Source organism: Nylanderia fulva, unplaced genomic scaffold (assembly GCF_048542155.1).
Source record: "Nylanderia fulva isolate GAGA-0341 unplaced genomic scaffold, ASM4854215v1 Scaffold198, whole genome shotgun sequence".
Taxonomy (NCBI): domain Eukaryota; kingdom Metazoa; phylum Arthropoda; class Insecta; order Hymenoptera; family Formicidae; genus Nylanderia; species Nylanderia fulva.
The window spans coordinates 39,381-64,292 of record NW_028190249.1 but is presented as its reverse complement, the minus strand read 5'-3'; the positions used below and the strand labels follow the sequence as shown (position 1 = coordinate 64,292).

At 27.7% G+C, this 24,912-nt stretch overlaps 2 protein-coding genes across 3 annotated transcripts; both read left to right on the top strand.

Moving 5' to 3' along the window:
- The first annotated feature begins 1,251 nt into the window (after nucleotides 1-1,251).
- Nucleotides 1,252-14,277, top strand: Ire1 (serine/threonine-protein kinase/endoribonuclease Ire1). 2 transcript variants are annotated; one of them, XM_029322309.2, is made up of 15 exons: nucleotides 1,252-1,914; nucleotides 1,979-2,249; nucleotides 2,311-2,614; nucleotides 3,211-3,331; nucleotides 3,410-3,452; nucleotides 5,367-5,746; nucleotides 5,997-6,204; nucleotides 6,293-6,528; nucleotides 7,318-7,622; nucleotides 7,729-7,886; nucleotides 8,338-8,624; nucleotides 9,582-9,878; nucleotides 10,261-10,433; nucleotides 10,693-10,884; nucleotides 12,939-14,277. In XM_029322309.2, exons 3-15 carry the CDS (start codon nucleotides 2,534-2,536, stop codon nucleotides 13,344-13,346), a joined length of 2,889 nt encoding a protein of 962 aa, XP_029178142.1. In that variant the 5' UTR covers nucleotides 1,252-1,914; nucleotides 1,979-2,249; nucleotides 2,311-2,533; the 3' UTR covers nucleotides 13,347-14,277. The 2 variants fall into 2 exon arrangements, with proteins under 2 accessions (XP_029178142.1, XP_029178141.1); XM_029322308.2 differs by having other exon boundaries at nucleotides 1,252-2,249.
- A 2,442-nt stretch (nucleotides 14,278-16,719) lies between these two features.
- On the top strand, nucleotides 16,720-23,598 carry LOC114945954 (uncharacterized). The gene is made up of 4 exons (XM_085481902.1): nucleotides 16,720-16,938; nucleotides 19,880-19,992; nucleotides 20,657-20,902; nucleotides 23,384-23,598. The coding sequence occupies exons 1-4, from the start codon at nucleotides 16,768-16,770 to the stop codon at nucleotides 23,493-23,495; spliced, it is 642 nt and encodes a 213-aa protein (XP_085338028.1). The 5' UTR covers nucleotides 16,720-16,767; the 3' UTR covers nucleotides 23,496-23,598.
- The last annotated feature ends 1,314 nt before the right edge of the window (nucleotides 23,599-24,912 follow it).

Sequence of the window (24,912 nt, the reverse complement as noted above, 5' to 3'; positions counted from 1 at the left end):
GGTAATAAGATAAAATAAAGAAAGTAACATAATGATAAAATTTGTCTAATAATGATAAAAGGTTGAGCTCCTGCTCATGATAATAGAATAAAAATATTAATGAAAATTCAAAATAAATATTGATTTAAAGGATAAAATGATAATGAATTAAATTTTATAGAAATTAGAGGTAAAAAATATAAGATAATAATTGATGATAATAATGCAATTACACCTCCTAATTTGTTAGGGATAGATCGGAGGATAGCATAAACATATAGAAAATATCATTCAGGTTGAATATGAATTAAAAATGTATTTTATAAATAAATGAAATATTATATATATATAATATATATATAAGTGTATATATATATATATATATATATATATATATATATATATATATATACAGATATGAAAGAACTTACGAGTAACGTATGATGGCTCAATGCAAGAATATTTAATCACGTAAAAAACTTGAGTTCAAATATATCAATATCAATTTTTTTATAATATATAAGAATATAGAAAATCATAGAAATATATTTTTTATATAGGCGATAAACTTAAAAATTTGATATTGAAAATATTTTAATCATTTTACAACTACACACACTATAAATATATAAATGCAAAATACTTCCGTAAATAAATTTCAATAAATCAATTGCACACATGCACACAGCTGGTATGTAGATTTTTATTAAATTTATTTTCTGAATTATTTTACACTTATATATATGTAGTAAAAATATTTTCAATATATTAAAAAATTTTTAAATCGCCGAAATATATTTTATCATTTTTCTATATTCCAATATATATATATATATATATATATTGTATTATAAAAAAATTGATATTGATATATTTGAACTCTAATTTACTGGATGATATACTGAACATCCTTGCATTGATTATATATTACTCAACGGTACGTTCTTTCACGTTATAAGTTATTGGAGCAAATTATACAATAGCATCAATAATCAAAAAGAAATCAAGAATAATCAACATATCCCTTATATAATATATATATATATATATATATATATATATATATATACGCACATATGTGCATAAGGATATATAAAATTTATAAAAAGTAGGTACTTATTAGCCTTGCTACGCTACTGCCTTCTGCTACGGAAGGCCAGAAAGCATTTTCAGGCGGCATCTCGCGTATACCGGCACGGTAGAGGAACAAGGAGAACACGTGATTATCGGTCCTTGTCTCTCTACGGTGCGTCCGCGTGAGCAATGCAATGGTGTATGTACGTGTACAGACATGCACCACTACATAAAACCCGAGAATTGGATTCTCGGCGTTGGCAACACTGAAATCGGAGTTTCGCGTTGTCACCGCGCGAGGTCTCCAACATCAATTCGGAGTTTGGCCGACCGACCTGTCGACCCTTAACTGAACACAAGATGTCGAGGTTACTTTTTCGTTCTTCCCGGAATCTAGTCAACTCAAGTGGCACTGAAAATTTCGGCGTGTTCTTTTTCACCTGCACTATTCAGTGCAACCCATGGAACTTGTCCAGTGTTCGTGTGAACTGAGTGCGCACTAACTTTTTCCCAATCGAAAACGCTATAAATCTTTAATAATCTCAACTCGCGATTATTTACCGATTATTCTAAATGTTCAAATCCGTGATAATAGACTATTACTTTGTTTTATTAATAACATACTTTATACGATTTTGAACTAATATTAATTTTCCTAGACGATATTATATATTCCTACTAAACATTCTCTATTCCTAAAATTCCCCAGATCCGAAAAGTCAGTTCCAGCTCTCGGCGCACCCAGAGTATAGTCGGTGCATGCAGATTGCCCTAAATAAATAGAGAGCTAACCCTTTCGTCTTAGACTTAGAGTAATAGAGGAGGAAAGAAGGTCACTCGGACGTGACAGCTTATGCAAAAGTGTGTGTTCCTTGTTATTTTCCAACCTTGTTTATTTTTTATTGTTATTTTTAATTATTTCTAGGGACTCTAGTAAGAACCAATTGCACTCGATCGCTAGGGATTTTCGGATTTGTTTTCCGCGCATGCGTAAATTATTTACATATATTATATATATATAGAAAATATATGTGTATGAGACACGTGTCTATATAAAATATTCCACAATTTGCGTATAATTTCGTATGTACGACAATGAAACAGCTTTCATTGATTGTTGAATCTCTTGGAAGCTGAAGATGCCAATTGACAATGGATGAAATTTATTTATTAAGATGATTTTATCCTCGCTTCAGGTACATTCGACATTTGTAATAAAATTTGTCTAAATGTCTTCTATAACAATCATTTTTACAGGATGATCATTGTGCTCCATTCTTATCTGAAAGAAAAAAAAATAAGCACCGTTAGTGTACAATGTGTTTTTTTCCCATTTTTTTGCATTCTGGAGAAAGAGGATGTAACAATTGCATTAAATGGTATATGCATATTACAAGTGTTACGCAGAAGAAAGTATTGACACATTCTGACAGTGCTGTACTTATTTACACACATATTGTATGATCAAAGATATTCATAGATGTTCTTCATGATGATGAACATTTGGCTGCTTCTTAGTCTGTCAATGTTTGCATTTATTGTGGGACAACCCAACTTGGATGTACGTAATGTAATTTTTTATAAATTAAATATATTAATATCGCTAGTCAATTATTCAAAGGATCAATTTCTAAATTAATAGACCAAACTAGCCAAATTATTGTTTATTAATTAGAAATTATAACGTTTCAACTATATAGTTGTGGTCCTTTTCAAGTATAAACTGAAAAAATGATACATAATTTGTTAAACGAAACAGTAATATACATAGAAGAAAAAAATGTGAACGATCTGAGTACGTACAATTCTTGATGAAACAATCTTAACTTTGCAATCAACTCAACATATTTGAGTTAACAAATTCAATAGCATACTTGTTATATTTAAAAAGAGAATGTTCTGTTAGTATGAAATTTTGTCAAAAACTATTAAAAATAAAAAAATAATTTACATGATCTTTATTATTTTCTCATAAATATGAAAAAAAATTGCTTATATTAAATTCATAAAAAATTCATTCATTTTTTAGATAGATTTATGTATAATTATTACTGATACTATAATTACTATAATTATTTGCTGATGCAATTAAAATTTGACTTGAATATTTGTTATTTGCTGTTGCAATTAAAATTTGACTTGAATATTTGTTATTAGAGTCCTAACACCGAACTGGTGGCGGAACAAAATGATACACTTCTTGTGTTTTTTACTCTCGAAGGATCGTTTGTTGGTGTTAGTCAGCAATCCGGGGAAATACGTTGGAAGCATCATGATGGTAATTGTTTTGTTCGATTACATCAGGAAATTAATTGTTTTCACCCATGTTTTAACTATGTTTCATTTGATTTTGCAGAACCAGTAGTCAAAGTGCCTTTGAATCTATCAGAACCTGAAATGTATGTTTTTCTTTATATAAATTACATAATGCATAATGATATAAGATGATTAGAAAGGAGGATGTTAAAAATAAGCCATTTTTTGCCCAAAAGCGGAACATAAATTAATCATTGGAAACTGTTTTTGGGATCTTCTAGAAGCAGAAAAAAACAATTAAATATTTATCTGTCAGGTCCGGAGAAAGTTATAAAAATCAAAATTTATTATCAATTGAAAGTTATATAAAGATTTTTAAGCTTTATATTCTTGATATATCTTCAAAATAAAATCAATTATACACTTAATATTGAAACATAAGTAGTATATGTAAAGAATTTAATGTCTTCATTTACATAATTTATGTTATACATACAGGATGTGTCAAAAGTCTGGAAATGATCGAATATTTCATAAACCGCATTTTAGAAAAAAATGTTTCAAACCAAAGTTGTAATGTTTAAAAATATCTATTTACTAATCTAATCAGTTTGATCATAAATGGCGATGCCAATGTCAGGACAAGATTTTGAATTTTTTAAATTAAATCACTACATTTTTTAAAAATATAAATCGATTTCTTACAATATTCTGCATAAAAAGTTATAAGGGCAAAATGGTCCAAAAGTGAATATTTTACATGAAATTTCATAGTTTATGTGTGTGTAAGATTATGTAAAATAAAAATATCAAATATCATAAAATATTCACTTTTTGACAATTTTACCCATATAACTTTTTATCCAGAATATTACGAGAAATCGATTAATATAAAAAAAAAATAGTAGTCTAGTATATAAAAAAGCCAACTAATCGAGCATTATTAGATGATATAAACTAAGTATTTATTCTATATAAGATAATACAAACGTTTCGACCGCACGCGGTCTTCTTCAGTAAAGGAATTAAAAGTAGATGATCATAAGTGATTGTAAGTCGCAATTTTATCGCCGAATTAGTGCATGTCGTGTTAAGTCGCAATTTTATCGCCGAATTAGTGCATGTCGTGTTAAGTCGCAATTTTATCGCCGAATTAGTGCATGTCGTGTTAAGTCAAATTACAAAACGTCAGTATATTTCTTACGGATTGATCGTTCTATTGAGATGTTTGGCCGATTCCATAGATTTCATCGTTAGTATGCGAGAAATTATTGTTGTCATAACGCGATCAATCCGTAAGAAATATACTGACGTTTTGTAATTTGACTCAACACGACATGCACTAATTTGGCTATAAAATTCCGACTTACAATCACTCATGATCATCTACTTTTAATTCCTATACTGAAGAAGACTGCGTGCGGTCGAAACGTTTGTATTATCTTACATAGAATAAATACTTAGTTTATATCATCTAATAATGCTCGATTAGTTGGCCTTTTTATATACTAAATTTTGTTTTAATCAATAGACGAGCGAATACACGTTTTTAAAATAGTAGTCATTTAAAAAATTTAAGATGATCTTGCTCTGACCTTGACATCATCATCTATGGTCAAACTGATAAGACTAGTATATATATTTTTAAGCGCTACAACTTTTACATAAAACATTTTTTTCTAAAATGCATAATTTGTGACATATTTCATATGTGTAAACATCCTGTATGTGTAATGTAAATTATGTAAATCAAAACATTAAGTTTTCTACACATACTACTTATTTACCAATATATAAGTATACAATTGATTTTATTTTGAATATATATCAAATTTATCAAATTATGAAATTTATAAATTTATCAAAAACAGTTTCTAATGATTGATTTAGGTTCTGCTTTTGGGTCAAAAATAGCTTATTTTTAACATCCTCCTTTCATACTTTCATAAAATATTTATAGTTTTGTGACATTTGTTTATATTTATTGATAAAATTATAATTGTTGTTTGTGTTTTAAGTAACACTCTGAATTATTATTAATTATTTTTTATTTCCAGGCCAATCTTTCTGCCAGATCCTAGAGACGGTTCTCTTTATCTATTTGGCAGAGGTACAGAAGAATTGAAAAAGCTACCATTTACCATTCCTGAGTTGGTGGCCAATAGTCCTTGCAGAAGTAGTGATGGTATATTATATACTGGTAGAAAAATAGACACCTGGTTTAGTATTGACCCAAGAACCGGTATGAGGGAATCTTTAAGTTTCAATAATGTTGGAAATACTTGCCCTTCGCAAATGCAGAATGCTATTTTTGTGGGTCGCACAGAATATAACATTATTATGGTCGACAGTAAGCATAAAGACAGAAAATGGAATGTTATAACATTTAATGGTTACTCTGCTGCAGAAATGGAACCTGATGTAACAGACAATTATGGTACGTACCAGTTTTGGTGAAACAATTATGCATTTTTAAAATTCTCCTAAATTATTTTGTATGGAAATATTAAATATATTTAATATATTAAATAAAAGTAAAGTATATTAAATATAATAAAATATATGAAAATAAAATATATTTAATATATTAAATATATTTATGACACAGTATAAGGCGTTAATTAAAATAGGATGTTCTATGTAATATAAGACATAATAATATATTTATAATATAAATTTATTTTCAGATTTGTTACATATTACTGGAAGTTCAACAGGTTGTGTTGTGACCTTAGATAAGAGATGGAAAATTCTTTGGGAATTAAATCTCAAGAGTCCAGTGATAGCAATGTACACTGTAACTAAAGACGGATTAGTGAGAATTCCTTTCACAAGTGTCGCTGACTCTTTCTTAGAGAGGTTTACGATGGAACCAAGCAATGATTATCCGTTATTGTAAGTTACTGAATAATTAAGGAGAAATAATTTTATATTGAAAAAGTTAAATGAAGAAGATAAATAATTGAATCTTTTCTTGTTTTAGCCCTACAGTGTTTGTTGGAAAGCATCAGCACGGTCCCTATGCATTACCATCCTTTGCTGATTCGTCTACGACGATATCAAACAACATTGAACGCTCATTACTGGAGGGTTCATCATTGACTTCGTCTGATCTTCATGCAGATGATAATAAATTGCCAGGAAATTATATTTTATACATAAATGAAGATAATTTTGATAATTATCAAAATGCCAAACACATCAGAAAAAATTTGTTAGGTAATATGATGCAAAGCATAGCTATATATACAAGATGTCCAATTTTAATCGACCACATCCAAAAATCTTTTATTTTTGATTGTATAAAATGTTTTATACAAAAGTTGTTTGATTTGAAGGGGGACAAAGAGCACTTTTGAAGGTCATTTGAAAGTCATTTATATTTTTTAAAATGGAATTACTATCATTTTTTTATATAAATCGATTTCTTGTAATTTTAAAAAGTTATAAGGATAAGATGGCCAAAAAATGAATAATTTATGAGATATTTTATACTTTAATTTGACACTAACGTACATAAACTATGAAATATCTTGTAAAATATTTATTTTTTGACACTCTTACCATAAATTTCATGCATAAAATAATGAAAGGAATCTGTTGGTGTAAGGAAAAAGGAATAGTTGTTTGTAAGAAAAATGTAGCTACTAGTTGCAAATTACATATTTTTTTTTATTAGTGTCAAAGTTAGATATAAAATATCTTGTGAACTATTTATTTACCATCTTATCCTTATAACTTTTTATGTCAAAAATTACAAGAAATCGAATTATTTTAAAACAATATGGTGATTTCATTTAAAAAACAAATGACCTTCAAAGGTAGTGCGCTCTTCAGAAAAAATCAATAATTATAATTATATATAAATATAATTATGGATATTTTAATATATTTAATTACATATAAGTAATGTATTTAATTATAATATATGTAGGTATAATTATTGTGTATAATTATTATGCACTTTTCTTACGTTTTGTAATTTAGACTATTATAATGTACTTGTAGAATTTAGATCACAAAAGCAACTCCTTCAAATAACTGGGCGGTCCGATCCGATAATTTTGGAGTCTTCAACGTTGAATGTCACTGAAAGAGAGTCATCTGTTGCTGAGCAGTCAGACGTCTCAAATGATACTGGGCAATTAGAAAGCAACAAAAATTGGCACATAATGATATTAAATATGTGCAAAAAAGTATGGACCAGTCAACAAGAAAATAATGCTATAATATTGCTTCTGACTGTATTAGTAATATGCGTGATTACAATATGGTATACACGAAATAAGAAGCAATCTCAGCAGTTATTACAGGTAAGATATTTATTACTTTCATCATAATGCAATCTCAATTTCAGCTTTTAATGTATAATCTTATACGAGCTTTACTAATGTATATATTATTAAATTGATTGTTAAGAACTCGCGTGAAAGCAGTCGCACGAGTCATTCTGGTAGATCAGGCGATTCGGTTGTTCTGCCAGAAGATATTGGAGATGACTTAGTGAAAGTGGGAAAAATTATTTTCAACACGAAACAAATTCTTGGCAAAGGTTGCGAAGGAACCTCTGTATTCAAGTGAGTTTAATATTTTAATATACAGTGTTGTACAAAAGTTGTTTGATTTAATATAGAGATATCGTTATTTGATTTAATATAGAGATATCGTTGTTTGGTTTAATATAGTCTTATACAAAAGTTGTTTGATTTGAAAGACATAAGATGGCGCTACTGAGTTTTTTCTAAAGGACGTTTTTCAAGGTCATTTAAAGGTCATTTATATTTTTTTAAATATATATATATATATTTTTTTTTGGTCATCTCATTCTTATAACTTTTTATGCCGAAAATTGCGAGAAAGATTGATATAAAAAAATATTTTTGGGGGTCAATTAAAATAGACTCCCTGTATAATGTTTATATAGCTAATTTATCTCGATTGCTTTAAATTTATTATTTTATTATTTAATTTTCTTTTTTATTTATACAAAAAAATTTCTTATTTTATTTTTTGCTTCTTTCTATCCAGGGGTGAATTCGACGGTCGCGCTGTGGCCGTGAAACGTCTGTTGCCAGATTGTTTTACTTTTGCTGATCGCGAAGTGGCGCTGTTGAGGGAATCAGATGCGCATGAAAATGTAGTCAGGTATTTCTGTACCGAAGAGGATCGTATGTTCAGATATATTGCACTGGAGTTGGCCGAAGCTACTTTACAAGATTACGTGACGGGCAGATATGACAGAGAAAAGATATCTGTGAAGAATATTTTGTATCAGGCTACGTCCGGATTGGCACATCTACATTTATTAGACATCGGTTAGTCTATGTAAACTTCAGCAATATTTTATTACTTTTAATTGTTTATAATTTAAACATTTTATTGATTAATTTATAATTTAGAATATATAGATAATAAATCTAGATATATAGATAATAAATTATAAATAAATATATATACCTCCTCTATCTCGGCCAATAGAGCCAAACGCGATATTATTGCGAAACTTAAGAAAGAAAATTCTCAGATTTCTCAATTTTTCTTTCTTAAGTTTCGCAATAACATCGCGTTTGGCTCTATTGGCCGAGATGGAGGAGGTGTATACAGGGTGTCCGGTAACTAACGGACCAATGATTAAGGGCGGATTCTCTGGCCAATTTGGAGACGATTTTTCCTTAGCAAAATGTTGAAAAGTCAATAATTTTCGAGTTATAAGCGATTGAAAAAAATGGGTTTGTTGAAAACTAAACGTTTTGGAGTTAAAAGTCTAACATAATTACATTCTTCAGTTAATTTCAGGTAGAGTTTACTATAATAAAATTTTTATTTGAGGCTTAGTTATAAAGATACATAATGACAAATATTGGAAAGTTGTAAAAAATGATGACCTTTTTCGACATTTTTGCTGAGGAAAAATCGTTCCCAAATTGACCAAAGAATCCACTTGTAATCGTTGGTCCGTTAGTTACCGGACACTCTGTATATTGTTTTTAATATTAAAAAAAGCCGATTTAATATTCTTATTATTGTTATAAATAAATGATAAATATTCTAAATTATAATTATTTATAATTTACCTTTATTAATCTTTATAATAAATTATTTAGATAATAAATTTAGATAATTTATTAATTTTTTTAAACTAGATAATTTATGAGATCTAGATAATAAATTACAAATAAATGATAAATATTCTATAATAAATTTGATAAATTATAATTATTTATAATTTACAATTATATTCATAATTATATAATTTCTTTTTGTGTATATAGTCCACAGAGACATTAAACCTCACAATGTGTTGCTCTCTGTTCCTGGACCTCGAGGAGAGGTACGTGCGATGATATCGGATTTCGGATTGTGCAAGAAACTTCAGCTTGGGCGCGTATCATTTTCGCGGAGATCCGGGATTACTGGGACTGACGGCTGGATAGCACCTGAAATGTTGAATGGAGAAAGAACAACATGCGCCGTCGATATCTTTTCACTCGGCTGTGTTTTTTATTATGTCCTCTCTGACGGCAAACATCCTTTTGGCGATCCGCTACGAAGACAAGCCAATATTCTTTGTAAGTGCAATGAAAAAACAATGCTGAAAAAAGGCCAAAATTTGTCTATAAGGGGAATGTATAAAACCGATGTATCTTTGTGTTTTTTGGACCTGCTGAACTAGAAAATGAAGCTTAAAATTGTCCAAACGCCAAGGAAAATCGTGAAAATGCAATTTTTATATATTACACATATACTTTTTATATATTACATATATATTATTATATTTGGCACAAAGATAGGATTATATTAATATATTTACAATATATATTCGTAATATTATTTATTAAATTATCAGTAACAAAAATATCATGGCAATTTATTTATCATTATATACTTACTCTTCATTTTTCAAATATAGGATATCAATCATCAATTATTTATTTTGATTTGTTTTTACAGGTGGAGAGACTAATATGACAGCGCTCCAAGGAATATCCTCGAGTGATAGAGAATTAGCATTATTATTAATCAAGATGATGATATGCAGAAATCCTGCCGAGAGACCTCCAGCTTTATCAATTTGTAACTACCCGATCTTCTGGAATCCAGGAGAGATTTTGAGTTTTTTCCAAGTATGTAAAATGTTTTAATATTTTTGGGCACTTTTCTTTTATTTGAATTCTAAATAGATAAAAAAATATATATATAATTGTAACCCTGAGGGGACAAATAAATATATCTATCTATCCATTTATCTATGAATATTATATATTATATATACAGCTAAATATGTTTTATTGAAAAATTTTTACTTAAAAGCAAAGTAATTATGATAATTGATATAACTAACAATTTTTTATTAATTACTGGGATATATTTTATTTGTGACAGGATGTTAGCGATCGAGTGGAAAAGGATCAACTTGATAGCCCAGCTTTAATATCCTTAGAAACTTGCAGCAAACATGTGATCCGCGATGATTGGAGATCGCACATAGATCATGAGGTTGCAGCAGACTTGCGAAAATATAGAAGTTATCGAGGCGATAGCGTAAGAGATTTACTCAGGGCTTTACGGAACAAGGTGAGTGGCTCGTTTATAAAACTAATATATACTTGATATACAGGGTGTCCCAGACTTACTGTACCATTCGTTAATGGGATATTCTTGAGGCGATTTGGAGACGATTTTCTCTCAGCGAAAATGTCCAGGCACCAATAATTTTCGAGTTATAAATGATTGAAAATAAAACCTTTTTTATAAACTAAGTCTTGTGAAAATAAATTATCAAAATTACATTTTTTAGTTAATTTCAGGTAAATTTACTTTAATAGAATTTAAATTAAGGCTTAGTTACAAAGATACATGATATCAAAAATTGGGAACATTAAAAAAATGATTACCTTCCTCGACATTTTTGCTGAGGAAAAATCGTCTCCAAATAACTATAGGACTCTCATAAACGGATGGTACGGTAAGGTTGGGACATCCTGTATATTTGAAAGTGACGGAAAAAATATACAGAATGAGGAAAAAGTATGGTACTGGTAAAATATCTCGGAAGGAGTGAGATATAGAAAAAAGTTAAATTCAGAAGTAGTAGGATTTAAAGTGGGGATCGCTTGATGATGACATTGACCTTGACCTAAAGATCAAATTTAAGATGATCCTAAAGCCATTTTATCGATACATGAAGTTGGATATGATCTCTAATCTTTTTATTTGTTATATAGATTGAAAAATCCTTTTTCACATCTAAAATACTAATAATAATGAACTATAAAAAGTAAAAAAACGTAAATAACGAACTAAAAAATAAAAATTATATTTTTTTAACTTTTTTAAATTTCTTTACATGAAATTATAGCGTTCGCAGTTCGTTATTATTAGTACTTTAATTGGGGAAAAGGATTTTCCAATCTGCATAACTAATAAAAAAATTAGTGGTTTATTTGAATCCAACTTTGTGTTTTATCGGTAAAACAGACGGCTTTAGGATCTCCTTAATGATATATATTTTTTGTATCAAATGTACACTTAAATTATAAAGTTAAAATGTAAATTATTTACAATAATCTTGAAATTCTTTGTTATTATTAATTTCTTTATTATTTCTTCAGCAAATGGGTGACCGCTTGGGAACATCATGTACTGTTTGCACCATCTTCTTTTCTTTTTTTTTTGCTAATTTTTTTAAGCTTTTACTTAAAAGTTAAAAATTTTTTATTTTAGAATTATTTGTTAAAAATATATTATTTATGTAATATTAAATAATTAAATTAATTAAAAATTGGATATCATTGAGTTTTTAGTTGAAATTTGGCTGAAATTCTCATTTTGTTTGGAACAAATATTATTTTACGAATGGATCCTATTGTGATAGGAAAATTTCCTATATGGTACCATATTCTACGTATATTCAAATATTTTTTCAGAATTTTTTCAGAATTTGATGATCTCACTTTAATACTTTTATGTACAAAATAATGAGGGAAATCAATTGGTGCATAGAAAAAATGTATAGCTGTTAGTTGCAAATTACATATTTTCCTCAAAAATAACTTTTTTTATACCAATTGATTCTCTTCATTATTTTGTGCATAAAAGTATTTAGGTAAGATAATCGAAAAATGAATATTTTACGAGATAAAAAAAATTTTATAATTTATGTAAAATTATGTCATATTTTTTGAAGTACAAAATATCATAAACTATTCAATTTTTAGTCACCCAACCCTTATAACTTTTTATGCAGAATATTGTAAGGAATCGATTTCTGTAAAAAATATGGTGGTTCTATTTAAAAAAAATGACCTTGAAATAACCCTTAATTTTCTTTCTAGGTCAAAATCAAGATCATCATCAAGTGCTGCACCTTGAATTCTACTTCTTTTGTATTTAACATTTTTTTCTATATTCCACCCAGATAGCCACAGTAATTATTATGACATCATTTTGATGTCAAAATGCATCATTTGCCATCAAAATGATGTCATAATAATTACTGTGGCTATGTACCTGGGCACTTCTTCCGAGATACTTTATCAGTCTCATATTTTTTCCTCATGCTGTATAATGTTTCTTAGCAATATCCTAATTATTATTGTTAATGTTACAATGTTGCTGCGTTTTTATAGAAACATCACTACAGAGAACTAACTCCGGAAGCGCAGAGGAGTCTGGGCGAGATTCCTGAAAAGTTTACAGAATATTGGCTGACGAGATTCCCATGCTTATTGTGCCACGTGTGGTGTGCGATGCAGAGTTTTCGTGACGAGTCAACCCTGAAACAGTATTACCATTCGCAATATATTTTTCCGAGTGATTATGAGGAGCAAGAACTGAGCCAAAGTGTACCGATACATTTAATGCAATATAGTAATGTCTTATCGACATCGACCAAAATGCAACCAATCACCGATAAGGTGGTCAATTGGAGTCCCAATCGAGTGAAAAATCGCGGCCAGAGAAGAAAGGAGAGGAGGAAACAGGAAGAAGATCCGCTGTGGATATTGCAATCGCCAAATGAAATTATTCAGAAATAGTAAAATAATTATGAATTTAAAGATGAAAAATAGTGCGAGAGTGTGTGCGAATATTTGGATCGAAAGAAAATTTCTATTGATCATTTAAAAAAATCTGCTATTAGAACATGAAATTAATTAACAGTCTTTCAAATTGATTTTTTTTTATTAATTTTTGTAATCTTTGAATTTTTTTAAAAAATTGTACCTTTTATAGATATACAGGGTGTTTCCAGGTTAAATAGTCAAACTTAAAATACGAATTTAGGATAATCTCAAAATGAACAACTATTTTATTTGGAAGTTTGTTCGCAAATGCTTCCTTGAAGAGATATTGCGAGAAAACGCACGCTGAAAATTCTTAGATGCCATGTTTAAATGAAAAGATATTTCTGTGAAACATTATTGCTTTAATGTTACATCTTATGTATATAAAATTCATATTTATTTTGTACAATAAGATACGTTACAAATAATATGTCAATAATGGCACAGGTGTCTTAATGCTTGACTGCCATTATTAAATCAATATTTGTTCAACAGAATTGATAATTTTTACATAAGAATATTTCTCTGTTAGCAACGATCAAAATCATAAATAAAAAAACGGCAGTCTATATTGATCGATGTGGAACAAAATGTGTCGTAATTATGATTATAATGATAGACATAATAATTTTTGACAATATAATTATATATATTTATATATATAATATAATTAATATATTTATAATACTATAATTGTTAAAAAAATTTTTGAAAAATTCGAAAATTACAAAAAAATTTTTTAAATAATTCAAAAGGCTGCATTAATTTCGTATTTTAATGGCAGATTTTCAAATTACTGATATAAAAATATTTCAACTGTCGTTAAAGAAATTAAATATTTGTAAAAAGTGGTTATTGTAAAAAAAAAGAGTAATAATTAGTCTTATTTTATAATTTTATAATGTCTGCTATATTTTCGCAGAAAATTCAAAATTTTCAAAAAACCTCTTAAAGCAGAAATTTTGTAAAGAAATGTTGTTTTAATATGTAATTTATTTATCTAAAAAGTTGTATAAAAATATTGCTTTAATTCATATTTTATTGCTTAAAATTACTTTTTCGATAAAAGTAATAATATCAAGAAATTATGCTAAGTAATGAGAAAAAATAATTATACTACAAATTTAATTATTTTATTACTATATATGTTAGTATTAAAATTATTATCTTCAAGAAAGTGTCACAAAACAATACTTATTTACACAACTTTTTACATATAAAATGTATATTAAAGTAATACTTATATATTTTGTTAAGTAGACATATAGACTTTTGCCTCTCTAATTTTTAGAATGGTAATTTCTTAATAATTAAATACTCTTTTTTTTTTACATAGAAATCTCTTTTATACATAGGAATTATCTCACTCATTCATTTATTCATATGCGCGTGTGCTTACATACATATTTGTTATTGTTAAAAGAGTTTAGTATCAAGAATTTTAATAGAATTTTGGAAAAAAAATTTGCATTTAATTATTTTAATGTTATTGTAGAAATATCACGCACATTGTATAAAGACATTTTCACTTTATTTTTAGAACTATGCTTTAGATTTTATATATAATTTTAATATATATTAGAGATGTGCGAATTATTCGAATTCGAATCGACGTAGTTCGAAATCGAAAGATTCGATAACGTCGAATCACTGCAATTCGAATTCGAATCAAAGAACCGCGTAAGAAGATTTAAAATCCGTTTAATTCTATACGCGTTGATTCGATTCGAATTCGAAATATAGGTGATTCGATTCGGCGATATTTTTGTCGATTCGATTCGATTCGAGTTGTTTTTTTTGCAAATTCGATTCGATTCGAATTAGAAAATCTTGATTCGCACATCTCTAATATATATATGGATTCAATACCTATTATATAAGTTGATTTGTTGAAGTATGTTCGAAAGCGAAGATGCATTCATATTAGTTGAATGTTTAATTTAAAAAATTTTATAATTTATATGATATATGTGTATATACTGACATTCTTTATCTAAAAGAATGTGTTTCTTAATAATTAAAAAAATATTTAATATATAATAAAAAACTATAAATGTAAAATATAACTTACGTTATATTTTCTTTACAAACTTGATAATAGAAAATAAAATTCTCGAATAAGATGTGTCTGTACATTTATTTACAAAAAATATGAAAACAAATTCAAGTAAAACTTCGAGAAACTTAAATTGTGAATTAAATTTTGTAACGATGTATTCTTATTCCTATTCTTAATCTGGCCTTAATCCTATTTTATTATACATGTATATTAGTGTCGTGGAATAAAATTAATAATTACATTTTTGTAATATTTCAATTACTGCTGATAGTAAAATTAATAAGATATTTACTTAACATCCATTTTGCTTTATATTTCACCGACCCTTTTTGAATCCTCTTCTTTTAAATTTTATTAATTTTAAATTTAAATTTTCTACGAGATATTTTGTATTTTATATCAAAATATGTCAGAATAAAATATAGAATATGAAGTAAACAGTGTTAAATGATATAATGCTTAAATAATTTTAAAATTAGATAGCTATAAAGATGAGATAAAAATTCATATATTAGATAAGATAAAGATGATTTTGTAATAAATAAATCTAAATAAAAGTTAAAATTATATGGCGATTTATTTAGATAACTTCCATATAATATTTTATATTTAAAGCCGCTTATGTAAACACAGTTGTACAAAAAAATGTAAATTATAAAAAGGATATAAAAATATATCCGTATTTTTATTTTGTTTATCGTAAACTATTCAATTTTTTGTTATTTTACTCATCTTATAATTTTGTATGCAAAATATTACAAGGAATCTATTTACAACTTAGGATAGTATAATTCCATTAAAAAAATCGAGTTGATCTTGAAATAATCTTAAAAAACGCTACTGAAGGTCAAACTGATAAGGCTAATAAATAGATCTTTGTAAACTTTACAGCTTTTGTTTCAAAATTTTTTAATAATATTTTTCGAAATATTTTGTCGTCCCGCGACTCTTCGGGACACTGTATAAAATGCAATTCGATATTCGCAACGTTAAATAATTTTTTTGGAAAATTTTGACATGTTATTTTATTTTGTATATAAAAATATTAATACTTAAAAATATTAATAATAAAACATATTCATTTATATATTCATAAACGTAAACATTGATAAACGAAGCGTAAAAGTCTAATGCTTCCAAGTGAATGGGTTCGTCACATATGATTTCTTTGAAATATTGCTTATCTCATTATTGATCGCGTCAAATTGAAATTCTTATCTCTTTTGCAATCCTATAAAAAGTGAGTAATTTTTGTCGAAGTTACATTTAATGGTGTCCATTAATACAGTAGTACATTGTTAAAGCAGTTGTACATATTGAAAATATTTCATCATTATGATGTACGTTAAATTAGCGGTCATCTTCATTCTTGGAATCTTTTACCTTGAAGAGATCCATGGACATGGGATGCTTATGGAACCCGTGAATAGAGGAAGTGCGTGGAGAAAAGGATTCAAAACACCCGTCAACTATGACGATGACGGAAACTATTGCGGAGGTTTATTTGTAAGTGTGCATTTCTTTAGACGAAAAATATTGAAAATTATTGTATAGCCTCAATTAAGAAAACTATTAAAATATACACACCTTTACGTCGGAAAAATTTTTATTTTACTTTGTTTTAATATTTAATATATCTTTTTAATGCCTTTTAAATAAAATGGCTGTTTTAATTTTTTTTAAATTCTTTTGTTTTATTAATAAGAAAATAGTAAATAATTTAATAAGATATTGTGCAAAATTAATAAAAATACTCGAAAGCTAAAATTTTCATAACGATAAAATTAATGAAGTCGCCAGCAGTGATGAGTAAAACCATACAAATTTATTGAAATTTCGACCTAACTGGCCAGTACAATTTAATTAGAAACACTACGTTTCGACCCTTATAGGTACGGGTCCTTTTTAAGTGTAATTGCACCATAAAAATATCTTCCAAGGTGTTAAGGATTACCAAAAGTGCACAAGAAGAGCTATCCTTTACGCATTATTGTCTCTTCTGTAGGTAGCCCCACGTATAATGTAGCGCAATATCTACGGGAAATTTTGTCAAATTCAATTCCTAAGCCTAAATCGTATGTCAAGGATAGTTGGACGTTTGTTAAAGCTATTAGACACACGAAGTTCAATGACGACCAGTTTTTATTTTCATTGGATGTTTCATCGTTATTTATGAACATCCCTAAAGATTTAGCTTTAACAGCGGTGAAAAAGAGATGGACGTATATTACGCAAAATACTGACTTGACATTGCCCCAGTTTTTACATGCACTCTCGGTTGTCCTTGATCTAACGAGCTTCGAATTTGGTGGAAAATACTACGAACAAATTTTCGGCTGCCCGATGGGGTCACCCTTATCACCAATATTGGCTGACTTGGTCATGGACGAGCTTGAAACACAATGTTTAAGCAAGTTAAACTATATACCGGTCTTTTACAGATACACACACGTTGACGACATTTTTGCAATAGCATCTAAAACAAAAATTGATGAGATATTAACGATGTTTAATAGTTACCACGAACGCCTAATGTTCACGCATGAGGTTGAAGTCAACGGTTCTATAAATTTCCTGGACATTACTGTTGTAAAAGCGGAGGGGACATTGTTGACCAATTGGTACAGAAAACCCACTTTTTCTGGCAGATATCTAAATTTCCTTTCAAACCACCCCCTTCAGTATAAAATCAACACGATTAGAAGTTTAGTCGACAGAGCTTTATTACTCTCAAATGAATGCTTTCACACTGATAACATCAGAATTATTACGGATATTTTGGTTAACAATTGCTTCCCGAAACCTTTCATTGAACTACATATTGAGAAGAGAATGAAAACTCTAAAACACCGTAGAGAATATTTGATGGTTAATGACAATGGATGTAAAAAGTTTAATACGAGATTATTGTTACCGATACCTTATATAAAAAACTTGAGCGAAAATCTGAGTATTGCGTTAAAAAAATGTGGCCTCGACATTGTTTATATTATCCCGAAAAAATTAAATAGATTAATCAAGAGAGGTAAAGATAAGATCAACTATATGAAAAAAAACTGACGTTGTGTATCTGATAGAATGTAACAATTGCAATGCAACATATACAGGGCAAACAAAAAGACAATTAGCTACACGCGTAAACGATCATTGTAGAAATATTAAACAACATCATAGCAATTTTAACGTAATTAGCAAACATCGAATAAAATATGACCATTATTTTAAATGGATGGAACCTAGGATTTTGCATTGCGAAAAACATAGAAGAAAGAGAGAATTAGCGGAGATGTTTTTTATTAAAAAATATAAAAATAACATTAATTTGCAAAAGGACACAGAAAATCTAAATCCGATTTATGATAAGTTGATCCACAGTATACGATTGTCTATTTATTTATTTATTTATTTCGTTGTATTGTCGAATTTTGATATTATTGTGCTTTTTAACGTTTGACTTAAATTGATTTACTTGTCTCTCTCTTCCGGTTTAACATTAGTAATTTTACTGCTGTCGAATCAACATCTTGAAAGGTACATTACATTATTTTTATATTATTTTAAATTTTTTCGTTAACAACTTTGTAAATTATTGTTTCATATCTTAATCATTGTATATTTTTATTGTGCAGTTACACTTGAAAAGGACCCGTACCTAAGGGTCGAAACGTAGTGTTTCTAATTAAATTGTACTGGCCAGTTAGGTCGAAATTTCAATAAATTTCTATGCTAAAATTTTCATACTAAAATTTTAATGAAATTAATCTAAATGGTCTATAATTTACAATGGATTGAAAATTTTGATAGAAGTTATACGATAAATAAAACTACCGTGCTGAAATGTATATTTTCTTTCATTCGTCTAAATCTTTTGCTGAGAGGACAAAATAAGGGAGAAAGAATGGAAGAAAAAAATAATAAATGTATAGTAATAATTAATTTATCGAGTAAAAACAAAAGTAAAACTTCTCTAGAAAATATTAAACGTAGATTTTCCAGACTCGTTTATATAAATAACTAAAATAAGGAAACTATATATAAAGTAAACAATAAATTCTCTAATTTATAATAACAATTTAGTAAAAATACAGATTTTAAAAATAAAATTTCAAAGAAAATATGATTTTTCAGTTCAAAAATTTTAATTTTGAATAACTTTCAAAAATATCAAAAGTTTTCTACTCATTGTCAGTATAAATTTTTTCACGAAAAATTTTCTTTTATAACTTTATACATAAAATAAATTTTTTGTCCGAATATTTGTTTTTGATTTTGTCCTTGATTTTTTCTTGTATTCGCTTTTTTTGTATCATAAAGCAAAAATAAATGAAAATATCCATAAAAATAAATATATCCATTTATTTTGTATCCTCAATTACTTATTACAATGAAAATTATTTTTAACTGATGAAGCTTCTGACTGATTTAATTGAATTGTTAACTTATATAGGTGCATATAGATAACGGTGGCAAATGCGGTCTTTGTGGCGATGATTACAGACTGCCACCACCCAGAGCCAATGAAAATGGTGGGAAATATGGAACTGGTACTATTGTAAAAACGTAAGTTTATTTAAAAAATAATATTATTCAAAGAAAAATAAAAATCCTAAGAAAAGGAACAAATAGAGAAAGAAAAATTAAACAGATTAAAATGAGGATATATAAAAATTTATAATCAAGTCTTAAATTATTTAAATAATAATAATTATTATTCACATAAAGTATGTAATTTACAACAATTTAACTGTGAATTTTTTTTTAAAGTTATGTGTTTTCTTTACACCAATTGATTGGCCTCATATCATTTTATTTCGTACATAAAATAAGTATTAAGATATGATTATCGAAAATGGAATATTTTACAAGATATTTTACATTTTTTATGCCAAAAAATTGTAAACTTCAAACTTTAATAACTCAAAAAGTACTTATTAAAAAAATGTTATTATAGTGTTTTAAACAAAAGTATTAAAAAGAAAAGCTCTCGAAAAAAGCTACAAGAATATGCAGTAAAAAATAGTAAAGTTTTGTTTAAGAAATTGAAGTTGACTTTTACATGACCTTCAAATGATTATACAAGGTCAAATTATATAATGACACCATCTTATGTCTCCCTTGAAGTAAAAATACTTTTGTTTGAAACATTTTTTCGTATTTCTTATAGTTTTCAAAATATTTGCTAAGGAAGATTAAAATGAGTCACTCTATATAAGTATGTTTTCAGCTACAAACAAGGACAATTGATTGAATTAGTGACTAGAATTACCGCGAACCATAGAGGTTTCGTTCGGTATTCTGTTTGCCCACTGAATCACGGAAAAGAACTGGAAACTGAAGAGTGTTTCGCTAAGTATCCTCTGAAAATGGAAGATGGTACCGATAGATATGTATTAAACAGTTCCAACACCGGCGATTATACAATGTATGCCTATTTGCCCAAAGATCTTACTTGTCAGCACTGTGTTCTCAGGTACGAATTATATGTAGTTAATGTATATGTAACTTAATATACAGGGTGTAACTAAACAAACGTATACGTACAAAGATATACGAAGCACCCCAGATAGTATAGCGAATTCAAAAAGAATTCATTTTTATGTCACCAATTTTGATAGCACAGCGAATTCAAAAAGAATTTATTTGTATGTCACCAATTTTGAGTACCTTTTAAAATACATATTAGAATTTATTTTATAAAATTATTTTATAAAATAAATTCTATTTGTATTTGAAAAGGGACTCAAAATTGGTGACATACAAATAAATTCTTTTTGAATTCGCTGTGCTATCTGGGACACCATCAGGTGCAGAACGGAAAACTAAATTGAAAAGTCCTGAGCCATTTTTTAATCTGAGTTTTATTTTTGACGCTATAAATTGTTAAAGTTTGCCAATTAGCGCGCGTGGCTACAACGGAACGCCTACTAAGATGGCGCCTACGCTGTTTTCTGTGACAGTCACGCGCTAATTGGCAAATTTTAACAATTTATAGCGTCAAAAATAAAGTTCAGATTAAAAAATGGTTCAGGACTTTTTGATTTAGTTTATTGTTCTGCACCTGATAATGTGCTTTGTATATACCTTTGTTTAGTTACACCCTGTATATAACTTAATACATTATCAAAATGGTAAAGATATTTTAGATTTCAGGAGAAAATTATTTCACTCGAAAAAATGCTAATTTTCGACCAACTAGCTTTTAATTGCGAATCTACATATATTTTTTTACTAATCATACATCTTTTTTGAAATCGCATATACAATTATTGTTACATTACAAAACAACTATTTTCTCTATTTTCATAGCATGAATGAATAAATTCAGATAACCAAGCGTGTGATATAGCATATTGAGCAAACTAAATCCATTGCATGTTGTTACATATTTGCTCTACATTTGCTGACATCGAAGTAAAACACATTACGAATGCAGTTACATGACTGCTTATAAAAATGCAATCAGATTACAAAATTTTAAGAGCAAACAGTTTGCAAATACTAATCCAGTGAGAATTAAATCACTAGTTAAAAAGACGTCGAATCAACATCTTTTTAACTAGTGATTTCTCACTGGGAATATACGTTATGTTGTCTGCAACATGTCAGCAATAAATGATTCGTCATTCTAGCGCTTGAGCCTCATAATGCAAACAGGACGGCAACAATACGTATATAATAATACAAATTACAAAAAGTAGCAAATTACTTCGTTACAAATAGCAAATTGATGCTGACACGTTGTAATCAATTTGCCGTTATTGAAATTAAAATTCAAGTGAGCCCCCCCCCCCCCCACACAACCCGACCAACTCATTCTAATGCTATCTAACTTTGTTCTAAGTTTTTTAAAATTAGTTGCTTTAACGCTAGCAACATGACAGCAAACTCACTGCATTGGCTATCTGGGAAGTTCACAAATAGTATTAACAAAATAATTAAAACAAAATTTAGTATATAAAAAGGCCAACTAATCGAGCATTATTAGATGATATAAACTAAGTATTTATATTCTATATAAGATAATACAGTACAAACGTTGCGACCGCACGCGGTCTTCAGTATAGGAATTAAAAGTAGATGATCATGAGTGATTGTAAGTCGCAATTTTATCGCCGAATTAGTGCATGTCGTGTTGAGTCAAATTACAAAATGTCAGTATATTTCTTACGGATTGATCGCTCTATTGAGATGTTTAGCCAATAGATTTCATTGTTAGTATGCGAGAAATTATTGTTGTCATAACGCACTATGAGTAGTGAGATATAATAAATTAATAATGTGTCAAAATATAAAAATTGGTCTTACGTGATCTGTGCACTTACTTGTAATGTTTGTCGCTTCCCAACTAGACCGTACCAACGTAACATGACCTCTCATTTTCAAATGTCCAATAAATACTTAGTTTATATCATCTAATAATGCTCGATTAGTTGGCCTTCTTATATACTAAATTTTGTTTTAATCAATAGATGAGCGAATACACGTTTTTAATATTTAAAATAATTAAAAGTCGTTATTACAGTTGAAATTCTGCCTGTGTGAGAAGATTTATAATAATTTTACAAAAAATATGTTAAATATCTGTAAAATATTAGAATTATAAATTGATTTATATCAAATGTATTTTTTTGTCCAGATTTTGAGATAATAACAAAAAATATACATACATACACACACACACACACACACACACACACACATGCACGCACGCACGCACACACGCATAAATGCACACACACATATGTATATATATATATATGATATACTCTTAGAAAAATATTAAAGAACTGTTTTAAGTTCAGTGGTAAAAATCACGAATGTCAAATTAATGTGATTATTTTTGTAATTAATTATATAAAAATGCTGAAAAGTAAATTATTTTACAATTTTTTATATATAAAATATTGTATATATATGAAAAGTCTTTATTCTACATTTATTTAATTTTTAGATGGGAATATGTTGCTGGAAATAATTGGGGCAAATGTAAAGATGGTACACACAATCAAGGCTGCGGACCTCAAGAAACTTTTAAATCTTGTTCCGATATTTCTATTGTGTAATTATTTTTTAACAGAAACTATATATCTTAATTTGTACATTGCTCTACAAAAAAACACACATAATTCTATGCAAAGTTACATCTAATAAGCTTCAATAATTTACATAACAATAAAATTATATAGAAATTAATATTTGTGTAATTTAAATGATTGTTTTTATAACCTGCTCACTCTCTATACATATAGATAATTTTAATTTGCCGAATTTTTATATCATACATAATTTTAATTCACCGTATTTCTATTACGTATGTAATACTAATTCCCGAATTTCTATCATGTACATGCATGATTTTAATTCATCGAATTTCTATTACGTATATATATATGTATATATATATATATATATATATATATATATATATATATTAAAATTTTACAAAATAAATTCTATACGTATTTGAAAAAGGACTCGAAATTGGTGACATACAAGGTGACATACAAATGAATTCTTTTCGAATAGCTGTGCTATCTAGGATTATACATATATACATAATGGAAATTCGGTAAATTTTTATTATGTTCGTAATATGAATTCGGTGAATTAAATTTATGTACATACTAGAACTCCGATGAATTAAAATAATGTTCATAATAGAAATTCGGAGAATTAATATTATGTACGTAATAGAAATTCGATGAATTAAAATTATGTCCATGATTCGATGATTTATAATTATGTATATATGGTACATCCCTATAAGCACATATTATTTAATATATTGAGCATATTCTTAGAATATTAAATATATTCTAAAAATACGCCTAGAATATTGTTTAAATATTAAATAATATCATGCGCTTATAGGGATATAATAGAAAAATTAAAATTATGTACATATACAATACATATAATAGAAATTCGGTAACTAAAATTATGTACATAATAGAAATTTGGCGAATTAAAATATTATATAGGTATATAATGGAAATTTGGTGAATTTATATTATGTATATAATAGAAATTCGGCGAATTAAATTTATATATACATAACAGATGATCGTAATATTAATTCGGCGAATTAAAATTATGCACATAATAAAAATTCGACGAATTAAAATTATGTAATACATAATAGTAATTCGGAAATTAAAATTATGTTCCTTTTTAAAAAGGACATTCTCGCATATTGTTATTGCTTTTCTGCGGTGCTGATTGTTTATCTCGAGTCGTTTTGTTGTTAAACTATCAAGCAACTGTCATCGTGAAAATTAACAATTTGACAGTTATACAATAAAAAGAAAAACAATACCAATGACGCGCGCGAAGCGCGCGTTGTCTTGTCTAGTAATTAAAATTTGACACTTTGATATATTTTTTATTATTTCGGAATAATGACGCAGAATATAAATATTTGTTTTACAAATAGAGATTTATTGTTTATTTTACGCAATGATAAAATTGGTGCAATCTAAT

Excerpts from the sequence above, each read along its gene's own strand:
- Ire1 (XM_029322309.2), top strand. The coding sequence starts at position 2,534 with ATGTTCTTCATGATGATGAACATTTGGCTGCTTCTTAGTCTGTCAATG. Across the intron at positions 6,529-7,317 it reads CATCAGAAAAAATTTGTTAG|AATTTAGATCACAAAAGCAA; the intron begins GTAATATGATGC and ends ATGTACTTGTAG. Across the intron at positions 7,887-8,337 it reads GAAGGAACCTCTGTATTCAA|GGGTGAATTCGACGGTCGCG; the intron begins GTGAGTTTAATA and ends CTTTCTATCCAG.
- LOC114945954 (XM_085481902.1), top strand. The coding sequence starts at position 16,768 with ATGATGTACGTTAAATTAGCGGTCATCTTCATTCTTGGAATCTTTTAC. Across the intron at positions 16,939-19,879 it reads ACTATTGCGGAGGTTTATTT|GTGCATATAGATAACGGTGG; the intron begins GTAAGTGTGCAT and ends TAACTTATATAG. Across the intron at positions 19,993-20,656 it reads ACTGGTACTATTGTAAAAAC|CTACAAACAAGGACAATTGA; the intron begins GTAAGTTTATTT and ends GTATGTTTTCAG.